The sequence below is a fragment of the Plectrocnemia conspersa genome, unplaced genomic scaffold (genome assembly GCF_051122295.1).
Source record: "Plectrocnemia conspersa isolate PC_06_02 unplaced genomic scaffold, ASM5112229v1 ptg000004l, whole genome shotgun sequence".
Lineage (NCBI taxonomy): Eukaryota > Metazoa > Arthropoda > Insecta > Trichoptera > Polycentropodidae > Plectrocnemia > Plectrocnemia conspersa.
In genome coordinates, this window is record NW_028277168.1 from 18850283 (window position 1) to 18874869 (window position 24587).

Below are 24587 nucleotides of genomic sequence, written 5' to 3' on the forward strand. Positions count from 1 at the left end.
AAAAACTTAACACAAAATTTAGGACGCACACCTGTTTTTGAGATAAGCGTTAAATAATAATAAAGAGTAGGCCTTTCCAATATTTTTTTCGTTCAACGAACGAATTCTGCGAATTTCGGTCATAGTAGGTACCGCCTGTAAACATTATATTTTCAAAGTTTTTCGAAGGCGTAATAGCATTTTTGTTGTTAAGAAGAAGCGTTTTTTGTCTCACATATCGAAACAAAATAAAGGCGCATAAAGAATCATAAATTTTGTAACTTTACTAGTAATGTTGCTTAAGTACGCAAATTGTATAAATGAATATTTTAATATTCATGTAATTAAAAATCAGGTGAATAATTCTATAGATTATATAAGGTTATATTATTTGCGATTTAATTTTAAGTGATACATATCATATTGGAAATTTCACTATGCAGCCTAATAATATAATACAACAAAAAATGTAAAAATAACTCGTTTTTGATCATCCTGTAACATTAAAGGTTTTACCTGAACAATAATATTAAAATTAAAATAAAACTTATCTTTAAGAATAAATGAATCTTTACGTTTCTACTTAGTCTTAAAATGGCTTATGACTCTTTATTAAATAAATTGCCTGTAACACTCTTATTTTTGTTCATGTTAAATTTTATATGACGTTTAAATCGCCAGCGTTTGAATTTTGCGAGGTGTTTTAATGAGCAATAATATTGATTTATACACACATACCCTGGAGGTTGTTTATTTTTTATTTTATTTTTTCATTTTCTTTTGTTTTGAACAAACAATGCCTTATTTTCACTGAAAACCTGTTTTTCGCTCATGTCAAATGTTAATCCGAGAGTATAGTCGATATGGAGTCGCTTAGGTTCATCAACCCCGACCTATTCTCGATATGTCGGAATTGTTGCGTGAAAACCGATCGCTAACAGTCGGGTAATCTTTGTGTGACAGCGATACCTGCCATTGCAGGTGCTTGCATAATGTCATGGCATATATTCGTATCAAGCATAGACTCAAATTTCGACCAACATGATGACATTTATTTATTAGAAATCTGATCATCTTTACTTGACAGATCTACTATATCCGACTAAATAATATATTTATAAAAAAAATATTTAGTTGGATATCTATCATGTAAAGATGCCAGATTTCTACACATACATATACTTTTAGACACTCTTATTCTTACTATAAATGCACACAACAAAGTGTAAACGATAATATATGTGTACAATCCCACATGAATTAATCTAGCTCCTCATAGCTACCGCCGAAAAGTACGGCAAGCTCGTGAAAAGCTCGATGACTCGAGTATTTGGGGGGAAGGGCGGGTGAGGGAATTTGCTCTCCCCCCCTCTTAAATTTGACCAGAAAAATGCATGTATTTTAATAAAATACTATGAATCGTAATGAAATCAAAATATTAAAAATACGACCACTAACTTGTCAACTTTTCTCTCCCCCCCCTATGAAAAAAGCTGAAATGACGTCCCTGATTCTAAACCAGAAATACTCGGGCTATCCCTTAAAAAGATCAATCTTGATCTAACTAGAAAATAATTTTTAAATTATGTCATTTCAGTGAAATCATATTGGAATAAATTTTCACCGGTAGATATATATTTTTACCAGCACAAATATAATTTATCTGGCAAGTGCTAGTTAAATTATATGATTTCAACTTTTTCATACGTAGTAATATAAATAATATATACATTTACATACTTATCATTATGTTAACAGTGTGTGTATTTTTCAGTGAATTTATATTTCACTAGTGAAGTCCATAGTGAGTAGATACATATTTCTATAAGCGAAAATATAATTTAACTGATAGGCGCTAGTGAAATTTTATGCTGCTCTTAAATGTCTATGAGACGTAATTTGGTAGTTGCGAAACGTATATTTGCTGTTCAAACCCAAACGAAATTTCTAAAACTAATTATAGTTTTATGTTTTAATATACTTTGATCAACACTCTCATATCAGAATTGTGTAGTAATATCGGTAAGGATAGCTATCATATTTTTAAAACATAGTTTAATATCGAAGTGCAGACGAACTATGGAGCAATATGCGAGATGCGACGTTTGTTTGTACTTCTTCCGCCTATTTTTTCCCTGAGTTTGTATTTTGGACTTGACCTAATGAAAGTTCTAAAACTATAATTAGTTTTAGAACTCTCATTACATCAAGTTGAGTTCTGTTAATTCGTGTAGAATTAACTACAGTAAGAAAAATATACAAATTAAGACAAACTATGGACCATTATGTGAGATGCGATGTCTGTCTGTACTTCTTCTTCCGCTTATTTTTCCTTGAGTTTGTATTTTGGACTTGACCGAATTTTGGTCAGAGAGTGTTACTACATTTTTCCATTGCAAGAACCACTGCCGTTACCGGTAATAGGACCCTACGAGAACAACCCAATGGGTGGCATCCAGCTTTTAAGGGCCGGATGAGCGGTAGTATTTCTCCCGAGCGTTTTAGGAAACGTTCTCCTGACCACCTGCAAATCTGCTGCATAGCATTAGATTTGCATGCTATTGCACTTCTACGCTTCATCCTTGTACATCACTTTACGTGATGCCTGAATGATGCGTGAAATGCAATGCTTTGCTCGTCATTGGTAGTCCAAAGGACACTACCTCGGTTGAGTGTTTACAGAGTTTACTTCCTCTCAAGAGCTTGGGAATTCAAGCTCAAAAGAGGTCCCTCACTCTCCCACACTGTTAACGGGGAACTCCAGCGTGTAGTCGACTGGCGCCGACCGAATTTCGGTCAATAGGAGAGCGCAAAAACAATTACATATCACTTCTCAGAAGTAAAAAAATCACGTCAAAAGCAATAAAATCGAGTCGGAGCCGTCGCAGTGGGAACGCTCGCTTATGACTGCCGGTGGCAACGGCATAAAATCATATGAATGAGCATGACGAGTTAACTCGTCATGGACTTTTAAAAGCTAATTTACAGCGGGTTGGACGAAGTATCACGCTACATATTAATACATCTAAACACTCGTACTATTAACACATTTTTAAGCCAACATTTAATTTATTTACATAATTTTCAAACATTTTTATTATTATTATTAAATGAAAAATATTTTTTATTATATTAAAAATAATATTATTTTAAATTTACCACATTTTTTTAATAACAATTAAAAACAGTCAACATTAAAAAATATACTGAATCTTGCTATAAAAAGAAAAATATTTTTTAATTGCTCCTTATGAAAACACAGATGCATTTATTTTAAATGTTGCTATTATTAAAAATAAGTAGTTTTTCCATTTCGCTACATTTTGATCATCGTTACTCCTCATCTTCAATGTTATTCAATTATTATGCGAATATATTTAGAAACACAGTGTGATTTGTGTTTTTTTTTTACTCTTGGCCTTCGTCTTTGATTTTTATTCTTTCGATTCTATTTATTGCTCTTCCTTCTCGTGCATTTCCAGCCAGGTCTGACGACATTTTCTCTCGCATTTTCCCTTTTATATTTATTTATTTTCGGAATATAACATCGCATTTCAACAGACAAACAAAGAGCATATGCGGTCGGACGCTTATGCGGCAGATGCATCCAAACATTCACAGTAATTTATTGTGTCGAATGTATCGCCCTTTTAAACGGATGCCAAAATTACCCGTAGCAACTGTTGTGCATTTATGGCCGTTATGCAATAAATTAAGACTTATTGGGGGATAAAATCGGATATACATTTTTATTAAATAAAATCTAAACATATAAAGGGAATAATCATTAGTGGGTCTAATAGACACGACTGGAATGTAGAAAATACGCTCGATGCTTTAGCGTAACTTTTTTTAAAGTTTTAATGTCACCGAATCGGTGATTTATCGTAGCGGGCGTTGTAGTATGTCTCGTTTTCATAAGCTCGAACGATGAGCTTTTTAGTCTCATTAAGCTCAATTTATTCCTGGATGCGGAAATGCGCCCTTTATTAATAGGACACTGCTCGCTGCACGTGGATGTGTTATTTTCAACTAAAATGCATTTAAACAACTTCAATTTACCAGAATGAATTAATATAAGAACAAAAAATTAACAGCTATTTCAGGTGCACCCATAATTAATTACTTACCCTTAGTTAAAAAAACATTTTAGCTGACAAACGCAGTGTCGAGATTTTTATAAATATTTTTAATTTAGAATGCTATTTCTGTGTGCTTAACTGCGATTTCTGAATCAAGTATAGAGGATTATATTATCTTCAATAAAAATGTCATGCCTTTAGGTCTTCACTTAATTATTTTTCTAGTCTTGTATTCTCACCATTTTCTTTACCCTTTCGGTTGTAAATCGTGAGCTGTTACATGTTGTATTACGCATGAAAAACAAGACTCAATCTTTCAACGTAAATAGCATTGATTTGCATATACTACATTCGTAATTAATTAGTTAGAATCGATAGCGTGGGTGACTACATACTATAATACATATATACTCTTACTTACTGTGCTGTTATTTTATGTAATGTATACTCCAGCGAGGTATAAAGTTTTAATTAAAATTATTGAAAGATCCGATAAAAAAAAACAAGTTCATTTAGAGCAATACGTATACATATATGGTAAATATAGTTAGGGGAACTTTTATAGGGAATCATGTTAGGGTGAAAATCATATTTTCTATAATACAATAATTTTCATCCAAGTATCGTTTCGTTGTCCTATTTAAAGGTTTTATAATAACTCGGTGGTTTATTGTTGTGTTTTGTGACCTTTGATAGTCACAGTGTGGCCCATGGAAGCTATAAAGAATAAAATTGACCTTGATTGGACATCATCTGGGAGACAAGAAACAATGGTTGATTCTGGGCACGTTCTAAAATGTTATACATAAACTTTATAGCTCATGTCATAAATCATCGATGCGGTATTCAAAGCATTGATTGTTTTACTGTTTATTGCGGTTTCGCGGAATGTAAACTCGCTTCTTCGCATTCAATGCTTTTAGCTTGAGTAACTAGAACGACGATATACCCACGAAGAATGCTATTCGGATATTCGATAACCATAATGCAAGAATGTCAGCGTAACTCGAGAGTTGTATCTCAAAATATGCTAATTACAAGAACTAGTTTGGTACGCACTGAGCTGTTATTAATTTTGTTGACATTTTTATTGAGATTATGACTATGTTTCTGGTTATTCATGATCGATTTTCTTCGCTTATTTGTTTAGTGATTCTCAAGAATTTCTAACAATCGAGTGCTTCATAAAAATCAAACGCAATCATCCCCTGTTAAAGGTGTTATCCTCTCGCTCTTTTTTCTTTACATAGTTTCGCAAGGCTCTTTTATTGTACCCTTGCAACGTGTTTATAAAATGTGAAAATTATTTTTTGCCGTATTGTTGAGATAATCACTCATATGTTTAGTTGTTGCGTCTTACGATAGAACATCTGCCATATTCTGATATTTTACTTATAAATAAAACATCTAGTTTTAATTTAATACCCTCATAATTTTAGTTGCATATTTTATACTTAACTCACTTTATTTGACAATTTAACTGACTATAAGTATAGTAGCGTGCAAAAAACGCATTACCTTAAAAAATAAATGTTATATTTTATTAAAAGAACCTTTAAATTCATTACTAGTTCTTAGCTCACGTTATTTAACAATGAGTACATAAATACAGTAGCGTGCAAAAACACTTACAAAAATAAAATCATTTTAGAATGTATTGAATCTCGATTAAAAAAAATTGAAAATGCCTTTTAGACTTCTACAAATACAGCAATCCATTGAAAGTTCAAAAACTTTAGTTAGTTTCAGAACTTTTATTAGGTCAAGTTGTGTTTGGTAAATTCGTTTAGGTTAGGTTTGGTTTAAAATAGCAAATATACGTTTCGCAACTGTCAAATTGCGTTTCATATATATTTTAGAGCAGCATATAATTTCACTAACGCTTATCAGTTGAATTATATTTTTGCTAGTAAAAATATATATCTACTGATGAAAATGTATTTGGACTTGAACTAGTGAAAATATAACTTTAATTTAAATATTTGCGAATAACCTTATATTATTCTTGCATATACAAGTATTATTTAATATTTATTTTAATATTTTTCCTGATTTTTTTTAATTAAAAAAAATTAAAACAATTAAATTGCACTGTTAATTTATACTACTTTCACGTACCATTTATTTTCAGCGCGAGTCTGTTATAAACCATGATTCTGGTGCTTTTATCTAACATCCACAAACGTTTAACATGACAATGCAGGACATTATTTATCAACACATCTACCACGTGTTGTGAAATGCACATTCGATCGCATTACACGCTCGGAGCGCTTTGAAAAGGTGTTCCGATCCATATGGATGATATGCGTAATTTTTATCCAAAGAGGAACCAGAGACCACAGAGAGGTGCTGTGCGATGACGCAACGTGGGATTGCGCCATCGTAAATAGTTTATTTTTTTCGAGCTCAAACCCAGGCCTTCGTTGAAGTAGATAAATACCCCTTATCGCCCGCATATTCTTGAGGGTCCCTTTGTCTCTCGTTTTGCGAACTAGACCACCCTTCGCGTGAGTGGGAAATTGATACTGGTTCCCATGGCGCTGCTTAGGAACAGGTTCTTCCCCTTTTGGCAGCAGGCGGCGAAAAAACGCGTTTGCTTTTTAATGGACCAGTTTTACGGAACACGGGACAGGTAGGCATTATAAGGCATTGCGCAAACGGCGACAGGTTTCTTGTCAAACGATACTTTCAGCTGAGTGATTGCTCTTGTATTTCCAACGTGTAGATAAATCATGCGTGAGTTATGGATTACTTGATGCGACTCAACTTTAAAAAGGAGAGTCAATGATTTTATAATAGGAATTCCACGAGGCAAAAAAGTATATGCAGCTTTGTGTCCTCTTTCCAAAGAACGCTTGCGTTGATGTTCGAAAACAGATGTATAATAGAAACGCAAGTAAAGAACATAACTCTACTTTTTTATGGGAGCAAAGTATACAATTTACGACAAAAATGTGTTTTGACTTTTGGTTCTATAAAATTCAGCTTTATGTGTAAATATATACAGTAGCGTGCATAAATGCAAAGTGATGATTTTACCAGCGAATATTTGTAAAGATATGAATGTGGACGTATGAAATTGGCCAAGCAACACAAAAACTGGAATATTTTAAATAATCTGGAGGTGCTTCTTATATTTCGGAATGGAAAGTATCCACTTTATCGACAATGGGAAAGCACGTACAAATTTGAACTGCAACTTAACTTTTGCGCCCTGTCATCGGTTTAAATAGTCAGTAATATTTTTTAATCAATTTGATAAATGTAGTAAAATAAATAAAATTAATACTTTATTAGAATATAAGAAAATATGTGGGAAAAATCTTGCACTTGTCATGGAATAATCCTTATTTAAACCGATAAAATATCTTCGAATCATAGTTTTAAAAAAACGATTGTAGAACTCAATGAGCAAACAAAAACTACCGAAATAGTTTGTCACGACAAATTAGATCACGAACTCGTTGAATCTTTTTTTCGTAATTCAGCAGCATCAAAAGTCAAAGGCGATGCATCAAAATAATAATATTTTAACCTTTTAACCAAGGAATTAACTTATGACGATTATTTATTTATTTTTATTATTTATTTAGCTTATATAGCTAATTGTTACACTAAACAAATCTTAACTAAACATTTAAGCATAAACAGAAACTTTAAAAAATACTTATAATTTATTTCTTAATGCACTTAAGTATTTCTTTATTCCATTTAAGAAATCCGCTACATTTTTATTTTTGCGGAATGTCCTTGGAATATTATTATACAAATTCACACCTCCGTACATTATTCCCCTGGCCGGACTCGTTTTCTCATACCTAACTATCCTTAATTTGTCTCTATTTATAGTATTAAATCTATGTACATCTTTATTTATCATTAAATATTTAAGGTTTGAGAACCCTAGGGGTGTGACTTCGTAGTCAGTGAGACGCTTTGTTTTTATTAGATTGTATTATAATTGCGACAGACGATAAATCGCGAGATGTTTTTTTCCGAGCGGTGGTGAAGAAGATGGCGCAGGTATGATGTCCGTGGGAGGTCCTCAAATATCTTGTAGGTGGCGTGGTAGCGATAGTATAGCGGAGGATGATCCCTCTCTGCTACTGTAGTGCTCGCATGGAAGAGTCCCTCTCGGGATGTTAGTGCACATGACGCTTTCAAACATGGGCATCCTTGTGAGGTCACCACAGATACTCTGGTAACATATTATTTTCTAACTTACATAGATGTAAATACTAAAAGATTCATCTTCAAAATTTCTTGAATATTTTACCATTCCGATCTATCAATCATACTTCTACAACTAGTGAATATATTTTTATTTAAGACTACTCTCATTGCCCTATTTTGTAATTTTTGCAACAAGATTTTATCTTTTTTTTTAAACATATTTTATATTGTTGCACACAAATTAAAATGGGACAATATAATACAATTTTTTTGTGTTTATATTTAACATATTTTTCATCCTAGATATACCTTTTTTGCTGCCAATTATTTTTAATTTAAAAATGATCTCGCCCAAAATAATAATTTTATATATTTTTCTAAATCTAACTATCTTAGATTATAATTTTTGTTAATTTATTAATTTTATTTTCTTAATTTAAAACTTTTTATTTTTTTATTTTCTACATTTTTTAATTAGCAATCAAAAAACTATTGTTTTTTCTATATGCTTTTTTTTTAATAAGAATCAGTTTATTTTTTAACGTTTTTATCTTGTATTTTGGATGAGTATGACGACTTATTCCGTAATCAGAATATCTGTAATGGGCGTTACGAGAATCTCCGTCAATGCGAGAAAAAGTAAGACATTTTTTTAATGCTAATTAAAAATGCAGTAAATTTTTTTTTGCAATAGTATTAAATACGTAAAAATCAATAGACTATTCTCCACCGAAACAAGTACAAATCTGTCTCGCATTTGGCACGATGACGTGATTTTTAACGATCTCATATTTGCTTAAAAATGTGTTAATAGAACAAGTCTTTAGATATATTAATAGCCTGCTGTAGATTAGTTTTTAAAAGTCTATGACGTGTTAACTCGTCATGCTCATTAATTATTTTTATGACGAATATATTCGTCATACCCAGTTAAAAGGTCAATAGTTGTAATATACGATTTTAAAATAATGTTTTAGAATTCAATAATGAATTTTAAAGTCTTTTAAAAATACGTACCAAATTTCTCTGTTATATTATTTATTTTAATTTCTTAGTTTATTACGGGTTTTTATTTTATATTTATTATGAAATATTTGTTTGAAAAAATATTTTAATTAATGAAAAATATAACGTATCTTTAGTTGTATTTAAAATATGATGATTTCGAAGGTGATACATTTTTTGCACGTTGTTAAGAACAATTGTTGAAAAATGATGATTTTTAAAGTGCTTCATAAATAAAAACCACAACACATAAAAATCTATTTTTGTGACAAAAATCATTATGTACAAGTTGCATTAAAATAACTGGTATATTTGAACTAGACCTTTAGTAAATAAATTCATAGACCACTCGAGATTACATTGTTTTGTCCACAAACTTGTCTAATTTTGGATGCCAATGAACTGTATAACACGCCAAAACTAATTTCCATAAACTATTGAATAATCATGACGTGACGCAGAGATAAGATTACCATAACTTGGTCGTAAATGTGACGTCGCCAAAAACCACTTTCGCCCTCACTCTTTGGATTCTCCGACGAACTTGTTACACTTTAAGAATTAAGAATAGGTTAATGCTTAGATTTTAATCGGCGATTGTTGATATTTTTCAGGGCGTGTGTGGTTTTGGTCGATCGGTCAATTGGGACAATTAATTATTATTAAGACCTAACCCTTGTGGAATCCGGTGATTATATATTATAAGAATTGAATCATAAAAATCGTATATTAATTGATTGGATAACGTATGCTTTATTCAATTTTTTTTATTGCCTATAGTACGATAATAAAATAACGAAACCATCACACGCAATGGTCGTTAACCGTAACTATTTATTTGTAATGTTGAAGATAAAGTTAACATTTTTATTTAATGTTGCTTTAGAGTGCATTACACTCGTAATTATACGAGGGTTTCATAGTTCTTAGAATTGCAATTGCATTTATAAAATATTTTCTCAACGTGTTGAATCGGTCATTTTAAAAACTATGTCACGTTTTAATTTCAATTGCGAATAACAGTATTTCATTATGTTACTATTAATGATCACACAACTTCCACAAAAACCACATCCTTCACGTGCTAGATATACAATCAAAATCACGTACAAGTCTTCCACAAAACAGAAACGCAACATCCTGTCTCAAATGTCAACTTGTATTTCATATCACACATACACTTTTTAGCAATGTATCATTATTAAAAATAAATTAGCATTACAAAAAATAGTATCAAATTCTGTGTTTTGACAGGCGACGATTATCTTCGGAGTAAACACGACCCGGTTATCTGCAAGAGATCCAAAAAAAATAGTGAACTCAGCCAGGAAAACGCGGATATTTGTGTGAGCAAACGTTCAAAAGTAAACACAGTGGGTGCCTTACGTGTTTGCACTAAACATACATCTGACATCCTGACTGAAGAAAGAAAGTAAGTCAAACAAGTGTGTACGTGCAATTAAAAAAATGTATTTGCTTTATAGTGCCTGTACTGTGTGTTGTGTTTTAAGTTATATCATAACGTGAAGTTTACTTAACACGTTTTAGTATTGTGTGTGTTCATATTATAATAAAACTCCTCTTTGTCAGGATCAAATAAGATAAAACCAAAGATTAACCAAATCTAAGATACGAGTATTTGAGTTTGTGAATAACGTTAGTATGGAACATTGCTTAACAGTAAACCTAACTTAAAATATGGTATCTAATATCGATTGTGATATTTAATCAGTCTAATTAATTTATATTGAAGAGATTTTTTTTCATAGCATTAGATGAGAACATAATAAATATTCTTCAATACCAAAACATTTTCACAGCAATCAGCAAAAACATTGAAATTTTATTGTTATTTAATATTCAATTATAACCATAGAATCCGTAATTGTAATGCAGTGACGTATTAGGTAATATTTAATTATATTATTTTCGATTTTTTTGCACTTGGTACATCGATGCTGTAATGCCATGATGTCTGGTAAAATGCTTCGTCTTGTCTACGACTGCAGTGACTCCTTTGGTGGACATCTTTACTGTCTTAGTTCTTTTTTGAGTACGAAAATAGATAATACTATATTCGGGGAATAGATATGCTTAAATATCAATTCAAAACCGCATCGTTGAATTTCTGATAGTGGTGACTTCATCTATCATTTAATTTATTATCGCTATTACAAATAACATCATCCGTTTATTTGTTGGAGGTGATGTTTTGACTGTTGCTTTGATTTAAGCCAATACTAGTTACTTCATGTATCATTGATAGTAATTGATCTTTCAAAAAGCATTCTACAAAGTTTGTCTTGAACTTCTTCTTTGGTCTTATTTTTTTAATTATTCAAGTTGTTCAATGAATATTTCGCACATTCTAGAGTAGCGCAGGGTTCGAATAAGAGTCCTTTATCGTCTCTAAACTTCCATTTCGCAAGTGAAGTTCTTTGATGATAGTTCTAAGGTGGACGTTCAAGGCGATTCTTAAGCATTAGATTTGCAAAATACCTCTTTTGCGGAAGGAGCTATGTGATATGCTGGACCATACAGAAGCTCCATATGTCATCAGCGGCCGTATCATATATTTATATAACAAAAGTTTATTTTTGTTACTGAGATGGCTGCGATTCCTTTTTGTCTAATGGCTTTAACTTATTTTCTCTAATTTAGACGGCTTTTCTAAAAAAATTACGACTTACAATAAGTGAGAATCGAATGAAGCATATCTAAACCGATTTTTGACCAATAGGAGAGCACAAAAACAATTATCCCTTCTCAGAAGTCAAAAATCAAAGCCAAAAGCATAAAAATCGTGTCGGCGCCGACATGATTTTATTGCTTTTGCCGTGAATTTTTGACTTCTGAGAAAATATAATTGTTTTTGCTCCTATTGACCAAAATTCGGTTAATACACCTTAAGGACTTACATTCATTAGGTCAAGTTGGGTTTGATCAATTCGCGTATGTTAGGTTTGGGTTTGAATAGAAAATGTACGTTTCGCAACTGTCAAATTAGGTTTTATAGACATTTTAGAGCAGCATATAATTTAAATACCGCTTATCAGTTAAATAATATTTTCGCTAGTATACATATATATCTACTGGTGAAAATGTATTTGGACTTCACTAGTGCAAATATAACTGCACCGAAAAATACATTTATATGTCGGACGTAAATAAATAATGATAAAAATACGTATATATATATATATATATATATATATATATATATATATATATATATATATATATATATGATATGATATGATATGATATGATATGATATGATATGGATATGATATGATATGATATGATATGATATGATATGATATGATATGATATGATATGATATGATATGATATGATATGATATGATATGATATGATATGATATGATATGATATGATATGATATGATATGATATGATATGATATGATATGATATGATATGATATGATATGATATGATATGATATGATATGATATGATATGATATGATATGATATGATATGATATGATATGATATGATATGATATGATATGATATGATATGATATGATATGATATGATATGATATGATATGATATGATATGATATGATATGATATGATATGATATATATATATATATATATATATATATATATATATATATATATATATATATATATATATATATATATATATATATATATATATACGAGCTGTGCGCCACGCTGAAGGAGGACCCGTGGGGCACACCGTACAGGTTGGTGAGGGGAAAACTCCGAAAAGCCACCGTCGACCCGTATTTGGAAGACGAGGACAACATGGAGCGAATCGTCGACGGACTCTTTCCCCAACATCCAGAAGAGACATGGTCCAGCTGCGAGATCGACTCGGTCGACGAATTGAACACTCATACACCGTTCACCGAAGAAGAGGTAGCCGCCGCAGCAGAAAGGATCAGCGTTAGGAAGGCGCCGGGTCCAGACTGCGTACCGAACGCGGTCGTAATACGGATCACTACAATGGACCCACAGCTACTGACCGCGGTCTACAACTACAAAGACTCAGCCTCGCGAGGGTACAGAGAAGAAGCCTGCTGCGTGTAGCCTCCGCGTTCTCGCTCTATGCGGCACGCCGCCGCTGAATCTCCTCGCCTTGGAGAGACAGGCGATCTACAACGGCTGCGAGAAGGTGGCTGCCAGAGCTGCGACCGTGACGGAATGGCAGAGGAGATGGGACGCGTCCACCAAGGGCCGGTGGACGCACAGACTCATCGGCGATCTGTCGGCCTGGGTCGGCAGGAAGCACGGTGAGCTTTCGTACCACCTCACACAGGGAATGACCGGACATGGATGCTTCGGTATTTATTTGAAGAGGATCGGCAAAGCGGCGAGTGCCGAGTGCCTCCATTGCAACGCCGGAGAAGACGACGACGCTGAGCACACACTCTTCGGATGCTCGGCGGGGGCAGCGGACAGGATGGCGCTAGAAAGGATCATAGGAAGGTCTGCCACAGTAGACACTATGGTCCAATCTATGTTATTGAACCGAAGCTGCTACGAGGCATGGACGAACTTCGTGTCGGCCGTATCATATCATATCATATCATATCATATTACTACGTATGGAAAAATTGAAATCATATAATTTTATTAGAATCTACCAGATAAATTATATTATCACTAGTAAAAATATATATCTACCAGTGATAATGTATTCCGATATAAATTAATTGAAACGACGTATTTTAAAAAATATATTCGAGATAGATTCGAGACTGCTTTTTAGATTTTTTCAAGGAATAACCTGAGAATTTTTAGTTTAGAATCAGATTATTTTAGCTTTCTCCGGGGGGGGGGGGGGGCAAAAGTTTGCTAATCGTTTTTTTTTAATATTTCGATTTTATTAAGAATCATAGTATTTCATTAAATGACATGCAATTTTCTGGCCAAATTCAAGGGGGTGGGGCAAATGCCTCTACCTGCCCCACCCCCCTAAATGACGTTCATATTTTCCATGACAATATCATGAATCAAATTGATATTTATTTGTCACATGTACAATGCTTGTACTGCGAGAATCATCTTTGGTGCTATCCCTCTAATGTTTTTAATTATCTGCCCTCTTTTTTATAAAGTTTTTAAAGTTTTTATTCTCTGCACAGTAATCTGTTGCTTTCCATTCCGAAAAAATATATAAAAAATTAAGACTTGAGATACTAATGTTATTTCTCATAACCTCTAAAAAGTGTGCGCCTAGTGCTGCCATCTCTGCTGGATCACAACGTTTTCAATGTCTAGTTCAATACGTATGACCTGGTGTGAAACATATTTTCACAATTCATTTAAAACCAATAAGTAGGCTTTATTGCCTATCTGGGTCGCACAGAGCTGTAATTTGATAATGAATGTAGTCGAAAGTGCGTCGATATAATAGCAATTACAAAAATTACTCTTCGATTTGCGTATCGAATTAACTGTAAAAAAAGGTTCGCCGCCGCTGCCTGAGGCTCGCAGTTATACGCAGTAAAAATTAACCGAATTTTTCGGCACACATTCGCTACTGAACGATATCGTTATTTTTTCCTGGTTGTTTAGCCTTGATAAAACATTCTTCGAATGCAAAAAATATAAATATCGGCGCAATAACCTCAAGCGGTAATCAGTTGTACAAAATTGATTCTGGTATTATAAAGGTTATCGTTCGTTGCTGTAATAACATGAGCACAAATATAAACAAAAATTGCTTATAATTCATATTTTATAAGTTTTAAGATCAGGAATCTTTGGTGCAATAATAAATTGAGTAAACATTTACACAAATAATTGACCTCATTTTTTATAATTTATAACAAAGTTGTATAGTATGAATGATGATTGAAATGTTATAAAAAACATGGATGTGTTATTATTATATTTATTTTTATCTTTGATGTACATTTTTTCGATTTCACGTTGAAACAGTTTTATCTAGAAAAAAAACGCACCAATGCATGAGCTTCTGTTTATGCATGAACATCAAAAGTGTTGATAGTCGAGGATATTAAAAAAATACGTCATTCAATAATTAAATTTCATTTTTTAACATACAAAAAAATAATATTAGAAATTGGTAGATTTATTGAATTTTGAGTCATATCTGCTGCGGACCTACCCAAATGAGCTCGCGGGCCGTATACGGCCTGCGGGCCGGACGTTGTCCATATTGCTTGAAAGTAGTAGCCGAGAATAAAATGAAGTTCACTGTAAGGGAGTAATGTTATTGGCGTAGGATATCAAACTACCATAATATAATGCAGTATTTTTTCTACAAAAATGTCGATTAATATGTTCTTGCCTTGTGATTTTAAAATATGCTATATTTGTGTTCCTAATATAATACATCATTTGCTCATTATTCAAAATCTAACATATAAAGAATATAAAAGTTGCTATTAGGGTTTCTTCACAGGTCAAATGAGTTAAGCTACTTTCTTTATACCTATTAGGGAATGGATTACAGTGGATTGTTATTTTATATTTTGTTGTAATGTATACTAGCTTTAAAAACAATTGCGATATTTATTTATATGAGTATATTAATCGCAGTATATTTTATTATAAAATACCTATTTTATCTTAATATGTATTAGAGAAGCAATATTAAAAATAGCAATATCTACTATAATTGGTAAATAGAAAGATTTTTTAATTATGAATATTAGTATTAGATAGTTTTAACTCAATCAAAAAATAACCATCAAACAGATTAATCAATTAAATTGAATTATTATTAAAAGGAGAAAACGTTGAACGTGTCGTACCTTTTGATTTATTAAGTTATGGGGTCAAGTTCGTGCCTCTTCCGCGGGTCCATAATTTACCAAAATTTATAGTTAGCTCCGAGGTATATACTCGTGGCGAAACCGTTAATAAAAATTGCTCTTTCATTATTGTTTTGTTCGGAACCAGCGACGTGGGAAATCCGAGATGAAATATTAATTATTATTTTAGCCGATGAGTTATTTAAAACGCGAGTCGAATTTTGAATTTGATTTCGAAACGCGCGCATCGTCCCACTTCCGGTGTTGCAGTGCGAGAAAAAATCTCGAGGGGGATTACTCGCACTATTAATTTCCATCCCCGGAAATATGATACATGATTGTAATATAATAATGTTGTGTTTTTTAAAACAAAAAATATCAAAAGGGGCCTGATATGATAAATCCTTATAAACAGTTAGCAGAGGGGTTACTTAATGGCAATTTATATTATATGTAAAATGACTTATTCAAGTATAATATTTCTACAAATTAATTTTGAGAGATAAAAAATAACATATTTAATCATTTTTAATTAATTTACTATCGTATTGTATATAAAATGTTGAATAATTTTTTTTGTAAAATGGCTTTAATGACGCATTTGGAAAACCTGTTAAATCATGATATTATTTTCAAACATTGTTTGAATATAACCATTTATTTAATAGTGAAAAAATAAAGATTTCTCAACAACTAAAAAAGACAGAAGTTTTTCTTCTCGCATATCACTAGTCATTATATTGTTTATGTTGTAGTAACATAAGATATTTCACGGTTCTTAAAAAATATTTCGTTCAATTATCACGGTGTTAAGTTTTAGTAGCATGATTCTACAATGGGTTGTTGTCTGTTATTGTATATTATTTTTCCCAATGATCGAAATCAATGATTCAACTTTTTTGATTATACAAAAGTGCATTTCCGTGCCAGAAAATCGATTCAATGGCGTTAATCTATAATTGAACATAACGGCGATTGTAAAAGTACATTTCCCTGATTTTTTTATCAAAGAACGTACTTTTGATCTTTGTCAAAATAGCAATTTATCAATCTCTTCATCGATCGTGACGGATCAATCTGTTTTGCCATCAGCGTCGAGTCAACCAAGCCAGAATAAGTTATTTTTTGTGCGATTTTAAAACTAATTCTGGTGTGTCTGCGGTGTTACGAAACGAATTGGCCTGTTATGTCTGTTCTTCGTCTTGACAGGTTTTGATTCGAAATAGCATGATACACCTTTTGGCTTTGCCAAGAACACGGCGAGATGTTGTACTAAATACGGCCGGTTCTTGGGATGCTGGTCACGTATCGGCCCGTGTCCTGTCGTGATCCACGACACATCGCTTCCTATACACCCTGTAAAAGTATTATACAAAACGACGTATATTAGGTTATGTAAATGATGCTTTGTGTAGCGTTAGAAACTGTTTTTCAAAGGTTTTACAAATATATTTTGCTAACGATTTAATAATAAACGAATCTCTCGCTTATAAAATCTTCATTCTTGGAGACTATTATATCACCCTAATGCTCATTTATTAACAAAGAAATAAGACAATAGCGTAAAGGATGGGATCATACACAAAAGCCCTCGTCACGGCCAGAAAATCACATAAATAACACGAGTTTTGTTCTTACTGTAAATGTTCTCCATCATTGAGAGAATATTTCTTTGTTGCGAAACGGTCACTGATATAATAAATCACCGGATCCACAAGATTCCCGTTGCAGTATACGACCTTGGACAATGCCCATCAAGCGAATGTCACTTTCTAAAGGCGCTGATAAAAACAAAATATCGTCATTGCGAAGTTAGTTCTGGAGAGTCTGAGAAACTTATTTAATATGCAATGTATTATTAGTATAAACAAACACATTTTAAGTCAATTAGAGTTCATTATTGATCTCTACAATATTATTAGCTTTTTTTTAATTATGTAGTATTTTTAAACCAAAAATTTACAATCAAGAGCCTAAATTTTTTAAATGCTTTAAATACATTTAATACGTACTATTTTTTAAACTGATTATATCAGTTGCAAAAAAATAATATTGATAATATTTTAAAACGCGAAACTATGGGAGAAAACGTCTGGATTTAAAATATAAATTTTCGTGGAAAATACTACATTTTAATCATTTTAAATTCTGCTAGGAGTATCCTGATCTTGATTTGACTCAAATATTGTAAATGACAAAAACTGATTTGAGTCATCAAATGATTTGACAAAGGTCAAATAAATTATAAATAAATAATTTTGGATTCGAAATCATGTTTGACTGTACACTTTTTATTTATCGAGTATGTTATCAATGTGGGTAAATTAAATTAGATCAGTAAGGTGATGAAAATATGTACTACAATACAATAAATAATATCATATGAACTGTAAATTATCCATAGTACGTACATAGATTTTCATATTTATTATTATCATGTGATGTTCATTAAGTAAAGTAGTTTTAGAATGTTTCTTTGATAACAGCAACAGAAAATATCCAATAATTTATAATACCAACACGAAGGTGTACATAGGCGCCAGAGTTACTTTCGTTAAACCGGTTGTGTGCGCTTTACTGTATCGTTTTTTTTCTTCACAGTTAGATTTACGCAATTGCCAACGCCTATATATAGAAGTGTCAACATAAAACATAAACAAAAATGTTATTTTAAATCTAATTTACACACACGGAATCCGATACGTTGGCCGTATAATTACATAAACGCTCATGGGTATATATGTTTTGTTAAATCACGTTCGATAAACATTTACTTAATCCTATACGCATTAAGATCCTAGACATGTATCATAATCGTTTGAAGTTTGTCTGACTTAATTTATACTATAATTCTCAAGGTTTGTCGGTTTTATTCAAGAGTTGCGTATGAAACGCTAGAGATGTGATTTTTTACAGAACGTTTTGCTGCGTATTTTTAAGTCAACGCAATTTTTTTATTTAATATTATGGCACATATAAACAGGCCTGCCAAGTGGGGGGAGGAGAGGAGACAAATTCCGGGAGTCCGTTATCAGTGAGGGGCCTGACTGGAAAAAAGCATATGTATGTATGTATAAAAAAGTAAAAACTGACCTCAAATAATGAATCTTTTGAGATGTACCTATATACTGATGTATTTCATGTATATGTTCCTTTAGCCCTTTTTATACATATGCAATAAATAAAAGGAGCGGAGCATTGCCTTCAAAAGCATTCACTTTCTAAGTAGTACTTTCACAATAAACATTATTGTGTTAAAATTTGTTTGCAAATTATTGTTGACTTTAAAAAAGATTAGACATGAGAGGAAATATTCGACGAATGTAATTTAGTAGCAGTAAATTTAGGTATTCGATCTGAAAATTCTGATCGAATTTGACAACTGGATTTAATGCAGCAAAATAAAGAAATAATACATACCCTAAAAAAATTATAGAAAAAAGTTTCGAATCTATCCCGAAAATATTTTTTAAAATATGCCATTTCAGTAAAATCATATCGGAATACATTTTCACCAGTGGATATATATTTTTGCCAGTGAAATAAATTATCAGCTAGGTGTTTTTACAATTATATGATTTCAACTTTTCTATATGTGGTTATATTGTATTATTTATATTTACATACATATCATTATTTGTGTATTTTTTGATAAAGTTATATTATCATTAGTAAAGTCCAAATACACTTTCACCAGTAGATATATATATTTCTACTAGCAAAAATATAATTTAACTGATAGGCCCTAATATGCTACTCTAACATGTCTATGAAGCTCAGTTTGACAGTCGCGAAACGTTCAATTACTGTTCAAACCCAAACCTAACCTAATGAAAGTACCAAAACTAACTATAGTTTTAAAACTTTTATTAGGTCAAGTTCAAAATACAAATTAAGCCAACTCAACGACAAATATCGCGTCTCACATATCGCTCCATTGTTTGTCTGCATTTCGATATTACACTAATATAAGAGGCCTGATCAAAATATATTTAAACCGAATTTTGGTCAATAGAAGAGCGCAAAAACAATTATCACTTCTCAGAAGGCAAAAATTCACGTCAAAAGCAATAAAATTGTGTCGGCGCCGTCGCGGTGGGAACGCTCGTTAACGAGCGTTCCCACCGCGACGGCGACGACACAATTTTATTGCTTTTGACGTGGATTTTTGACTTCTGAGAAGTGATAATTGTTTTTTGCGCTCTTCTATTGGGCAAAATTCGGTTTAGATGTGCTTTATTTGATTCTTACACGTAATATTGTTATAAAAGATAGGTTGATAATCGAGCGTTTCCACTGAAATGGCACGATTTTATTACTTTTGACCTGGACTGGAAAATCACTATATGGCAACACTGAGCAGCAAAAAAAAACACTACTAATTATCAGATAAATACTATGAGTAGATATTTTTAATAAGTTTTAATGGCTAATTTCGCATAAAATATGATTTCAGAAAATATGTCGCAACAGTGGCTAATTTTTATATTTATTTGTAGCATAGAAAAGTTTAACTTATACCTATTATTATTTATTCAAGAAATTATATTACGATGTTAAAATATATATAAATGCAATTTTTGTCATGAGGCCCGGAATCATTCTTTTCCCAGGGCCAGGGATCACTCTCATTGGCTCTGCATATAAACGTTTATTCACAAAATGTCAATGATTGCTAGCGATTTGCTCTTTTTTAGCTACATCAATATCCGAATCGTCTAACTTTGACATTGACGTGAAATATGAATGCTTCTCTCATGGTTAATTTTATGGCAGTATTTTAAATTGAATAGTATTGAGTTTTCTGTTATATTGTAAGTTGATTGTAAATTTTTTTTTAAACATTTTGTTTTTCAACTGACTTCTGACTTCTCTCAACTGAAAGAACAAGATAGGCTGTTTTTATTTTATTATTCAATCTGCCTCATTGTAATGCATTTATATTATTTTCAAAGGCTCGTTGTGAAACCGCAGTTTTGATGTATGTTGAACCAATGTCTCGGTCGGGCCAGGAGCGTGTCATACCTGCCTCGGTCATACAAATGTAGACAATGCCAGGAACCGGTCCTAAACAAACGTTGTTAACACGCTAATTGTTCTTTGGACACGGCGTGACATGTCACTGATAGGGAAAAATGATCGTCTGCTGCACCAGAGTAATGTAACCGAAACGATAAATCTTTCGCCTCATAATATACATCTCAAAAGTACATATTTTATTACTATTTGCATACAAAAGCTTCAGCCTTGTGAGGTGTCTTCATATTCATATTCATATTCATTGTCGTTCTGATCCTTGTGAGACCAGACTCTTGAAACATTGACCTACATTAATAAAAGCAGTATTTTACCATTGATTTTTATGACTCAACATTTTCATTACTAACTCTCGATTAAAATTTACTTTCGGCAAATATATATTGGCTATAAAGCAGGGCTGTGGAGTCGGAGTCGGAGTCGGAGTTGGAGTCGGAGTCGTGGAGTCGTGGTGTTTTGGCCGGAGTTGGAGTCGGAGTCGGAGTCGTGAAAAATGAGCGACTCCGAGCATTTTTTTAAATTATGAAATTTATGAATTTTTAATTGCGTAATAATGAATGTGTATAGCGTATGAATATTAAACGTATAGAAAAACACCAAAAATACCTGATAAAATTAAACTTTTTTGAGTCGGAGTCGAAGTCGGAGTCGGAGTGGAGTCGTGTTGTTGGTAAATATCGGAATCGGAGTCGGAGTCGGAGTCGTGTTTTTTTTAACGACTCCACAGCCCTGCTATAAAGTGTTCATTCACTTTAAAGTAGTCGCCATCTAATAAAATACACTTATATTTGTGGATTGTACTATTCGGTATGGATTTTGCCTTTATCTCATTTATAATCGCAAACCATTTTTAATGTCGTAGAACAGAAACAGAAAAAAGTCACAGAAAACCATATTTGATAGATACGGTAGTTGCGGCATCACGACGGTGTCGTTTTTGGCCAAAAGTTCATGGAAAAAACCATTTTGCGGCCACCCTGTAGCTCTTAAAAACGCTCTTGCCAGCTCAAGCGAGGCAGTCTTGTGCCGGCAGTCGCGTGGGAAGCTTCCTATGGTAGTCTCCGCGGAAGTCGTTTAATTGTTTGATGCAATCATTATGTGAACACTTTTCCATTAATTATGAGTGTGATAGAGTGTTGTGTATACTAATTAATAATAATTATTCAAAAGCGAGATCAATTAATTAAAAAGTAGTATTATATTGTAATATGTCTCTTGGAGAAACTCTAGATATGTCGTCCATTGAAGAATGGTGAGTTTTGTTTGTTTTGTATGTTAAAAATTTCTAGCAATAAATTATAAATGATAGGTATTTATTAGACCACACAGAAAGTATTATCGAACATCTTAAGTGTGCACTATAATAAAGGGTCGAACGTTAAAAAAACGTTTATCGAACTGTGTTGTTTTCTAAAAATCTTCTTTGGTGATTGATGCACGTTTGGTATAATATAAAACATGCATACTGAAAGAGTATATATATGTCGTATTGTATATTTTTTGTGTCGATTTATGATAACTTGAAATAGTACGTTTTTATATTTATATTAGCATAGTATTAGCATAGCTTGCTGAAAAATATGAATAACTAACCTAACCGACAATAAACAATGTATGCCAAATTCATAACCGACAATATAGTAATTAAAAGTGATATGTAACATATGACTCGTTAAAATAAAAAAAGTGACTAACTAGCTTAATTAAAATTGAAAACCATTTCTTTAAACAAAGATCGTTTTTTTGTTAATTGTAGAATCTTAATTATAAATAATTTTATTTTTTACTAAAATAATTTACATTGGAATTTTAAAATGTCTTGTTTTACTACCATCAGTTCAAATACTTGTCTTATTTGGCACCTCATTAAACTTATTTTATATTTTGTAAAAGCAGTAATATAATTAGCAAATGCTATGCTAAGAATAGCAGTTTTTATATATTACTTCATATTTAACTTAATCAGTCAAAATGTCATTTAAACAACTCATATACAAATTTTGTCTCATCCTTTGTGTCAGGGTTTTTTATTTAATGTACGACTTTTGTTGATAGAAATTGTGCAACTATTGTGATATCATTTCGGACGCTAATCCCTTGAAATTAAAGCTCTATCGGCCGTAATATAATCCTAATTAACACATATATTTTATATAAATGTAGTATTCTATTTAAAAAATATTAAAATTGTCGTTTTTTATGAATTTTTTTGAACTTCTTTAATTGAAACACAGCTTGTACGCCCCTGAATATGTTTATGGTGATGAACGCTGTAACTTAGCGTGCGTCCTCAAGCGTGAGCGATTAGACTATGATCTAGAGTTTTATAAATATTATATTATTTTAATTAAAAAATATTAAATAACTTTATTATAATATATATTAAATGCTATTCGTTATTATAAATTATTATAGCTTTGATATTAGTGGGTAAAGAATTTGATTAAGGTATAGGAATCTATTTAGATATTTATATACATATATACATATATAAAAAGCTATGTTCTTACTGATAAATTATTATTGTAATTTAAAAGTACTAGTATTGTACTACAATTTTATAATATATGCAAGTACATACCTTACATACTTACATAATACGTAGGAGCTTTCTACAGCTTAATGTTCGTGACTTAAACTTTCGCAATTAATCAAAGTTTGTTAAGTATTATAAATTATGAAGTAAATTTTGTCCATTACAATAATTAATTGTAATTAAAAAATTGACAATATTTAGAGAGATAACATATTTAAATAACTAAAGATCATCTTAATTTATTATTTATTTTGAATATAACATCAATATCATTAGATTTCACGCGAAAAAATAGCTATTTTATATTTATTTTTTAGTTAATCTTTTACCTGCATATGTTCCCTCAGTTAATACGCAATACGCGCACGACTATTTTCAACGATCGGCCAGCTAAAGACTAATCACATTTAATGTATAGAGATCCAGAAAAGTCTTGACTTCGAAAGCGTTTTATGGAATTAATTTTACTTGAGAGTTCACAGTTTTATGTTACACCCAGAAACCATGAATTATAAATTCCCTACTAAATACAGCCTTATTTTGTTACAGGACGAGGCTGAGCGGGAGTGTGATGGCTCACACCAGTTCGACGCTGGTGGAGACGGTTTCCATTAATTATGAAGACTTTAGCGAAAGTTTCCTCACGTGCGGCACCTGCCTTTGTGAGTATGAATTTGTTTAATAACAAACCATACGTGGAGTTGTGTGTACATTTTATTATGGAAGATTTTATGCTTACGTTCGAGCTATGTATTTTTAATATACCAAACCTTTGTTCCGTTATTAAAACGCACTATAAATTCGTTACAAGATAATTTTTAACATCTCGACGTCACAGTGTAACTTTTCCTGGTATAATAGCTCGCAAAAAGTCGGAATACATGAGGAAAATGTTAATAAATGATGTAAACTTAAGGTCATAGGTGTTAACGCTGAAGTTTTATTTTTGGACGTTTAATTTTATGCGGATTTTGATTATAAATAGAATTTATATCCAT

At 31.9% G+C, this 24587-nt stretch overlaps 1 protein-coding gene and 1 long non-coding RNA gene across 10 annotated transcripts in view; both read left to right on the top strand.

Annotated features, from left to right (window-relative positions):
- Positions 1 to 24587, top strand: part of LOC148236158 (uncharacterized) — a 502848-nt gene that overhangs the window by 299076 nt on the left and 179185 nt on the right. The gene's annotated exons all lie outside the window — the stretch shown is intronic.
- LOC148236180 (tripartite motif-containing protein 3-like) overlaps positions 1 to 24587 on the top strand; it is a 61106-nt gene that overhangs the window by 28713 nt on the left and 7806 nt on the right. For 5 of the 9 annotated variants that reach the window (XM_088185107.1, XM_088185104.1, XM_088185102.1 and 2 more), the window contains one exon: positions 24139 to 24251. In XM_088185107.1, the coding sequence (XP_088041233.1) occupies positions 24139 to 24251 (113 nt within the window). Of the gene's footprint in view, positions 1 to 10496; positions 10675 to 22270; positions 22306 to 24138; positions 24252 to 24587 lie in introns of those variants that run through there. The other 4 variants (XM_088185108.1, XM_088185109.1, XM_088185100.1 and 1 more) reach the window with 3 other exon arrangements.